This window comes from Hetaerina americana, unplaced genomic scaffold, assembly GCF_022747635.1.
Source record: "Hetaerina americana unplaced genomic scaffold, ioHetAmer1.1.p SCAF_1, whole genome shotgun sequence".
Classification (NCBI taxonomy): domain Eukaryota; kingdom Metazoa; phylum Arthropoda; class Insecta; order Odonata; family Calopterygidae; genus Hetaerina; species Hetaerina americana.
Genome location: NW_027286069.1, coordinates 22489501 through 22499071, shown reverse-complemented (window position 1 = coordinate 22499071; position 9571 = coordinate 22489501). Strand labels below are relative to the sequence as shown.

At 34.4% G+C, this 9571-nt stretch overlaps 1 protein-coding gene across 2 annotated transcripts in view; it reads left to right on the top strand.

The window, feature by feature from the left end:
• AnxB10 (Annexin B10) overlaps positions 1-8857 on the top strand; it is a 48101-nt gene extending 39244 nt beyond the window's left edge. For both annotated transcript variants that reach the window (XM_071586297.1, XM_071586298.1), the window contains exons 6-9: positions 2378-2447; positions 7602-7775; positions 7885-8066; positions 8500-8857. In XM_071586297.1, coding sequence (XP_071442398.1) covers positions 2378-2447; positions 7602-7775; positions 7885-8066; positions 8500-8556 — 483 coding nt within the window. In that variant the 3' untranslated portion in view covers positions 8557-8857. The remainder of the gene's footprint in view (positions 1-2377; positions 2448-7601; positions 7776-7884; positions 8067-8499) is intronic.
• Positions 8858-9571: the final 714 nt, after the last annotated feature.

Below are 9571 nucleotides of genomic sequence, written 5' to 3'. Positions count from 1 at the left end.
AAATGCTGATAATTTGGAAAAAATAAATATGCTTAAAGATAATAATGATTAAATGTTTTCCTTGAAATGAATTATAGCTGATAACATAGTTTTTTTCTCATATTTAAAATTTCAAAAATGACATTAAAATTTTATTGTAACCTGAATAAGTTGGTTTTATTTGATTAATGTGATTGAAATTTCATTGACCAAAAAGAATTAAAAGCATGGAAATCGTATGTCTTAGTAAATTAGAAAAATTTATGGAAAAGTGTGTTTAGTTTATCAAGTTTTAAAAGATAGAGATGTTTGTTCTGCCACCCCTTCTCTGCAGTGTTCATATTTTTTTTTTAAATTGGTTTTTCATTTTCACCATGCATGATATTTGATTTCCCACTAAGAACGCATGCTCACAGGACTGGCTTGAGATGATTGTGATGGGAACAAGCTGCCCAATCAAATTTTTTGGAGCAGAAAGCTCCGCAAATAATTGTGAGATCCTGGAAATATAGAATTTAAAATATGCTTATCTCTGGTTAAAAGGGAGGCAAACTTTTTTCCACAACCCTAACAATTCACTTTGAGCCAGCCCTTCTTATCATCACATAAACAAGAGTGTTGTAAATAAGATCTGTGCATGAATTATTGGAGTATATCCTTTAATATTGCGATAGCCCTGTGATCTCTCTTGAGGAACATCTCTGTAAAAATATTCTTTTCCTGTTTTGTATTTACTGTCGCATATTTCTTCAGTAATTAGCTTCAAACTATATTATTGAGCAGAGTTTTCATCATTGACGACTCTTTAAATTTTATATTCACCCTGGTTATTTTAAGTGTGCAAGATTTACCAATTGTCCACCCAGGCCATGTATCTAATTCCTTCTTGGGTTTGTCATTTGTTATCTAATCTTCTACACTGAAATAGCATTGAGTTTTTTATGCCCATCAAAGTCAATTCAGGGGCACAAATGGGTTGGAAATGGGTTGTGAGTTGAGCTCAGACTTTAAATAGCCAGCTGAAAAATGCAATTGGTCAAATCTTAATGGATGGCGATGAATCATCAGAAAAACAATTAAGTTAAATTCATCAAGCATGCCACCTTTTTAATTGAACAGCTGGAAACACTTCTGGTGGCCATTGATAACTTTTTTTGGGGAAACTTGAGGATATGCATTTAAGCAACTACAACCAACAGCATACATTACCCCAAGGTTCTTTAATATGGTTTATTAATGGAATTGAACAAAACTTTATTTTTCCCATTTTAAAATAATAGAACTGTCATGCTTATTACTATACAGAGTGAACCTATCCACTGAGTGTCCACATGTTCAATTTTCCAAATCATAAATATTGATGTTTCCAACCAACCCAATTCTTTTCAAAAAAATTACTTTTTTGGTGTGGTTGGGTGATAACTCATGGATTGCATTATCCTTGCAGCACACACAATAAAAATTGGAATGATGCATGCAATTGTAAACTGATGCCTTTATTGATTACCTTCCTAAATATTAAAATCCATTATTATAATAGTGCCAATTTGTAAATAGTGACCTTTACCATTGACCATTTGAGACTCACCCTGCACGTGGAACTTGAACTTAACAAACTGTGTATTAATTTTATTTTATGGCATTTTCTTCTTCTTTGTAATTTTGACCAAGATATCAATATTCTTTGCTCATTTTCAGTTATTTTATTAAAATTTTGATCGTGCAGGTACCCATTTAAAAGAATGTTTATGAAATTATGAAAGAATTGCTGTGATTTACACGAGGATTCTGTTCAATGTCTTCTTAAAGTTTTTACCCATTTAAAACTTAAAAATATTCATTTACATTATTTCTCTTGGTTATTCTCTTAAATGTGTAAACTATTTTATAAAGCAAGTAAATTAATAAATCTCTGTGATCTCACAGCATGGGGAAACTCTTATTGAGTAGCATGCACGTCATTGCTTGTAGAATAAAATAAGCTATTTAACTAATATTAAAACTGTTAAATCGGTACCTACACCTTTAGAATCATAATATATTATTTTCGGTCTCAAAAATCTTGATATAAACAAATAAAATTGAATGTTAGCCCTTAGATTTCATTTTATTTTATGCACAGCATTGATGATATAGATCATGAAATGGCCGTATCTTGTATCTGTTATGTATTTTTGCACGAATACTTTTTTTAATTTTTCTGCTTACTGGTGCTTTGCTTCTCTTTCCTTATCTCCCCTTTCCATTGCAACACGATCCATCCTCAAAAAAAAAAAATCAAATGGACATCAATTCAATGTTCATTCGAACTTGGCGGTGTGCCAATTCGCACATCACACACTATTCCCACCTTTAAAAAAAAAACTGTCCCAAAACTGGCATTTTCCAAACCCTGCAGGGTGTCAGGAACGAGCATTCCTATGATCCGACCACTGCCGCAGAGAAGGCACAACAGCTATACGATGCCGGTAAGGCTCTTAGAAACTACTGGCAATGAGTGGTGCACAAACTTTTTCGGGCCTTGCTCTCTCCCACCCCTTGCTCATTCAATCAATATAATATGGAGGTTGTTAATTCACATGAAAAATGGCATATTGTCACCTCTAATGACCTAGTTCGAGTTGAATACGCAGAAGGATGGAAAAGTCATTCCATCCGACTGGAATCCAAGACTAGGTTTCCTTTGGTCTGGCGTTTTTTATCCCTTTGCTACGGTATGTCATTTATGCCTTCCTCAGATTAACTCAAGTTTGTGCAACGCTGATTCATAATACTCAAGGATCTTGTGTTATTTTATAATTTGGAGACGATAGAGAAAACTTACCTGTGTTTCATGTGTGTAAATAAAAGATGCTTACAGTAAAATTTAGGTATTAGATCAAAATGGTTTTAAGGATTATTATTATATGTAAGTATTTAATTGAGGAACTGGTATCACTTAACACTGTAATTGTATAAAATCACATTAGGTTTGCTAATAACAATACATCCACTTGAGTCTACTAACCTTACTCAAACTGACAAAGTATTCCAGCTGGAAAGCCAGCTTTCGCCTTTTTATGTTTTTGCTTGCATTTTAACAGCTGTATGTACTGTGTAAAGACTACAGATTACCGGCAAGGCGTCATCCGCTAATGTGCATTTCAATGCAACTATTTCAGAGCGTAAAAATCATTCGCCTTGACTGGGACTCGAACCCAGATCCCTCAATATCCGGTCGAGTGCTTTAGCCACTTAAGCTACCGAGGCGTCCTCTTAAACTCTGAAATTTTGGGGCTTTTAAAGGAACTAGATGTTATGACGAAATACCGTACATACAATGTCACATGCATTCGTAGCGGATGACTCCGTTAAAAGTTACTGTTGCGGCATCTTCCGCAGTTTCTTTGGAATTTGTCAAAGGGAAAACACCATAAGTGTTTAAAGTTGGCTTTAACCTCGTGGACAGTGGCGCCTCGCGCATGACTACGAATGCATGTGACATTGTATGTACGGTATTTCGTCATAACATCTAGTTCCTTTAAAAGCCCCAAAATTTCAGAGTTTAAGAGGACGCCTCGGTAGCTTAAGTGGCTAAAGCACTCGACCGGATATTGAGGGATCTGGGTTCGAGTCCCAGTCAAGGCGAATGATTTTTACGCTCTGAAATAGTTGCACCTAATGTGTGATTTAATGAAATTATCAAAGCCATACATTCACTGCTATTCCTTGACCGAATCACATATGTTCTTTGTGATAAAGGTTAATAAACATCGAATAATTTTTCACACAGAGTTCATACTTAAAGACATCTCCATTTTTATACACACTTGCCTATAGCATTAAGCAAACATAGTGCCAAAATAAACTTCTTATGTTATTATGAATTTGCAAGCTAAGCTTTGTGAAACTGAAATTCTGTTTGATTAGTAATCAGTGGTTATGCAGCTGAATGCTTTGCAGTATATACTATCAGCAGAAAACTAACACCACCAACACCACCACCATGTGTATCTAATTTCTCTCATGTGATTAAAACGAAGGGGGCAGAAAATGGTAGAAATGCTCATGATTATTGCAAAACAATCTTAGGAGGAGGTTGTTTGTGTGACCCCTACAGGAACCAAGGCCGCTGACAGTTGACAGAGGTGCAGCCCATGAGACGGCACAGGGGCTTGTTGACGCAGGCATGTACATCCATTCGCAAAATTGTTGTAATTGTTATGAGCAAGTTGAGCATTGATTTTTTTTGTTGACTTCAAATGTCAGAGGGCATGGTAATGAGCACGAAAGGAATGCTTCTTCATGGTAATACTAAGCAGCACTATGGCATTTTCACAATGCTTTGAATTTCATTCTACATGTATGTAGATCACACTCACAGTTTTTAACCTTATCTTTAGCTTCAAGGAAACTGATGATTAGCAAGCTGAAATTACTGCAGAGTAATTTTGACTTACTTCAATTTGTTTATTCATCTAAAATAGTTATGTGATTACCTATTTTTCACTAATTTTAGCTATACATTATACTTACTGTATTGATATAGCAATATTTCAATTTATTGTGGATTAATTTCTGGGGGATCGAGATGGTGCGGGGGCTAACGTACTGGCTTCCCACCCTGAGGGCGCGGGTTCAAATCCCGGCGGTGTTGAATATTTTTCAGAGGTGTCTCGATCCCTACTTGAGGTTCTTTGTGGAGGGCACTTTGAGTGAGTACGCCGTCCGTCGGATGGGACGTTAAGCCGCGGACCCCTTGGCGCCTTTCGTAAAGAGTAGGCTAATGCCGACGCCGGGTTTCTCTCCACCCTTCATCCTTTCCTGTCCTTCCCCTATGGCGCAAATGGCCTTAGCTGTCGGTCGCCTCCCCTCAAAACTACTACTATTAATTTCTGTATGGTAAATTAAAAATTGATCTTGAAAAGGAAGATAATTGCCCTTAAGGTAAATCTACCACATGAAAATGGTGATAAAGAAAATTTGAAAGCTTACAGATTCATTCAAATTAACATAATATTATTCTATGCAACATAATGAAGTTTTACTAATAAATTTTAATGTTTTGCGAACATTCATGTTGTTACATATTTTACAAATGTTGGTCATTTGTGAAAAAGAAACTGCATCGTACATGGTCTTAATGAAAAATTTCAGTATAGGTAATGCTGACTGATTAGAAAGTTCCACAAACTGTTTTGTTGGCAATATAATGTACTGAGAGAAAAGTTTACCTACACTTTTAAATGCTACATGAATTGACTCATCAATCATGCTCTCTTTAACTTGCATATTCTGAGAAAGAAGGTTATTTTGAAACAAAGGTTTTGACACTGATTTGATGATCATAGAAATGTAGAATTAACTCTAGTCAGTGGCATACCTTTGAATTTTTTGTTTTGCACTATCTTACTGTAAATGGTAAAGATCCACAATTTGAATTGATTCTTTATATCTAATATCATCTCAAAAGAGGGTAAACCAGTTATATAGTTAAAGCTAATGCCTAATTTAAATTGATAACCTCCTTTACATCCTGCCTTAATGATGCATATCATTGAATAGATTCAATAGGGCCTTTGCTTTTTGTACCCATGTTGGTATGGCATGAGCAACTCTAGGGTGGTCACTCGTAGTCATTTGGGAAAGCATGGAAAAATTAGGCAATAACACAATTTCATAAAATTGAAGAGAAAATGGTGGAAAGCATGGATTTTGTTGAAAAAATTTGGGAGATTTGATGTTTGAATTCTGAGTATGATATGGGAATCGGTAATTCCCATTGAGAACAATGCTCGTTTATGAGAATATTGTATGTTAGCCCTGCAATATTGTGTATGCAAGCCCTGTGAAAAAGCAAAACTGTCATAAGATTGATTTAGATCTTAAGTTTTTAGATTACTAGTGTTATTTGAACTGAGGAGGGATGATCCATGTTTGATAAACACCTAATCAGTTTCCAAATTCTTGGGAGGAACATCAAAGGAAAACAGTAGAATACTTGGTGAGAAAATTTAGAATGGGAATCCATGAAATGAGTGACCACCCTAAATTTTGAAACATCACAATGCTACTGGTTTTCATTCTATTCAATGTAGTTGACGTTGCTTCTTTATTCTAGATGTCGCCTCTGTAGAATACCATAGAATCAGAGCATATAAATAATCATACTTATTTAATTGCAATCAAATTCACTCCTACAGCATAATATGAAGTTTTTTTGAAGCAGACAAATAGTACCTACCTTCATAGCAACAAATTGCATTAGGTTTGTTTAAAATTTTAAGCAATTTATGCAAGCCTGAAACTTTAAATACATAAAGGTAGCATAGAGTCAATTAGAATAATTATTATCTATAATATTAGCATATCATTAATATTAGTACAGTAAAAATACCTTATTCTCATCCCAAATGCTAAAAAAAATCTGTCGCCATCCTTAGTTATATGAAAACTAGGAACTTGAATAAAAACTTAAAACATCAAGTAATTTTCATGCAGTTAATGATTATCTTATGCAAAATTATGAAGAGCAAATATTTTTTCAATTATTTAAAAAACTCTGGTGAAAAAAGTTTTTTTGGGATGCAAAATCACAAAGAACATTTAAAGTAGTAAACTGCATTCACTGTGGGCATTTGTTTATTGAAATATCATGTCAGGGCAACATTTGAAGGATAGATTGAAATGGAGTTGTGTAATAAAGACACCATTAGAAAAGTCATAATGAACCTTACCTGTCAGGATTGAACCTCAACATTGATTATTTGGAGAAATGGGTGTCAAGAGGCATGGATGTTGTCAGGATTTATGTGAGGGGGATGGGCAGGACACCCATCTGTCATCATCCTGACTGGCATTCTAGCATCATCTGAATTAACTGTCCCTACAAAGCTTGTTTTAGATTAATTTCTTTTGACCATACGCACCAAGTGCTTGACCCAAAGTGCAAAGAAAAGCTGTCACAATCATCAATCATTTGAAAACAAGAAGGTTAACTAAAATATTAAAATCATTGAGAATCTTGTATGTATTTGACGAATATATTTTGCAAAATGACAAAGAAAATTTGTTTTTTTAACTTTTTTTTAATTGTACTAAAACAATTTTTGGATAAAAAATGTCATCGAAAAAACAAATTTAAAAGAATTATGTTGGATTTGCTGATAAACTTTTCAAAACTTCCTTCTGAAATTCCTCCTTTTTTTCCAATGTAATTTTTCTGTTTACTCTCAGTATGCACAGCCCAACGAGACACTCCCGTTATCAATTGCCGTCGTTTGGTCTTTACTCTAACCAAGGTTATAGTACAAGTGGTCCATGGGTGACCAAGAGAGATGAGCAGGGCCTTTTTTTGTTGTAGGGTAAACATCTCTTATGTCTATGCCCATAAAAAGTGGATGATTTAAGCAAATGAGTATGTAAACTGTAGCTCCAGACCTTTCTCCCATTTTGGTGCAAAAAAGTTATGATCGAATATCTAAGATTTAATGCCTCTGTGTAATCTGGGAATCAATGATAGTGACTTTCTCTCAGAAAGCAGATCTCATTTAAATGTTAGTTAAGAAATTGTGTGTGCATGTTCATATTATGTTTCAAATTCAAAAGTTTTAGATTCATAATGTCCTATTTTTGGAACACAGGTGAAGCAAAATTTGGAACCGATGAGGAAGTGTTCAACAGGATTTTGACTCATGAAAGCATTCCACAGTTGAGACTCATTTTTGAGGAGTACAAAAACATTTGTGGGAGAACCATTGAGCAAACTTTGAGGGATGAAATGTCTGGGGAACTCCTTGATGGATTGTTGGCTATTGGTGAGTAAATGAAAGAACTTTTTTCTTTTTATCTTATTAACTTATTGCTGGATTGCGAGGCTCTTATCCATTTGAGAAACTAATAATTTTTTTTCCACAATTTTTTTAGTTGAATGTGTGCAGAATCCTACTGGGTTCTTTGCCAAGCGCTTGTATGATGCAATGTGCGGAGCTGGAACAAAAGATTCAACCCTGATTCGTATTATTGTCTGTCGTTGCGAGATTGATTTGGGTAACATCAAGAAGGAATTTGAGAAGCTCTATGACAAAACACTTGAAAGTATGGTGAAGGTAAGTTTATAAAGGTTTACTGCTCATCATTTTTTTTAAAAACTTCACTTTTTAATACTTACAAGTACATAGTATTTTTTAGGAAGGGGGTTTAAGAAATATCAAGGATTCTTTGTCCTCGTATATATTTTCTATCATTTGTCAGACAAATATTGTTTTAATTCAAGAATCTATTTTTAATTTTTATAAAAGCTTTAATCTAACACTCAATCATTAAGATGGACAAAGTTTTTTATTTTTAGGCATAATCAAATACTGAATAATATGTTTGGGTAAACTGTTCATCACATGTCATTGATTAATTTATGAAAAACTGTTTATGAATGCTATATCTCATATCTCATCCAAACATTAAAAAAAAGAATAAAACACTTGTCTTTACGAGAGATTTTTGAAATTGTTTCAATTTAATTTTTCTCTCTCATTATTCCAGGGTGAGACCTCTGGAGACTACAAGCATGCACTTGTGGCCTTGATTGGAGGACCTTGAAAAACTTGTGTTCCACAAAGCTCAGTAATTAGTGTGCTTCCTCTTTGCGGTGCCTTCAATATTATTTTTACCCAAGCTTATCTGGTACCTGAGCTATGGCTGAAGGCAATAAAAACGTCTATTGTCACAGAGGGATACAAAATTTGTTTGAGCTTGCAAATAGATCTTATTTTCCAACATTATGTGCAATTCTATCAGATCTGCTTATTAGCCTCATTAGGCTTTTTTAAATGTTGTTTTTTAATGTCAATAAAATATATAATTAATTGTATAAATTCATTTATTTCTTACATGTTAAATAAAACCTCATCAGTACCTCTGTGTTTTTGTTGCTGTTCATTAATTTTTCAAGAACCTCTTTACTTTTGTATCACATTAGGCCAATCATAGTCCTGCTATGTATGTATATAGTTTTCCTAATAATTTTTGAAAGCCAGAGTTTTTGAAAGCATAGATTTCTGCCTGCAAACTTTTCTGGTAACATTTTCATCAAAAATTATATAATATATATCAAAGCATATCTTTGCCTGATTATAGCCTCTAGTGAGACTATGTTCAGACCAATATGGAATTTGCCTGAAAAAATGTCCCTCTGTTCAATTGGTTTTTGAGATATATGCGTCAGGTCAGAGAATACAATAGACTACAGATTATTATTTTAATAGGGTTAGTTTTATGCATGAATCTGAGGGATCTGGAAAAAATTTTTATCATTTTTATTCGTCTAGCTTTAACAATGAGTGGTGGAGAAATTGATGACAGGGCCACTGAGTGGGAATGTTGAGAAAAATTATGTCAAACCTTAGATATTGAGCTTGATTTGCATGGTGTGGAAACATGGTCATTGAAGCAAGAGGACAGATGTGGATGGAAGGCTTTTGTGGTAATGTGGGTGTGGAGAATGATGGTAGAGGTGAAGTGGGCAGAAAGGAAAACAAATAAGGAAGTCCTGGGTATGGTTTTGGAGGGGAGAGGATTGCTCGGAAATATCCAAAGGAGGCAGGAAAGATGGATG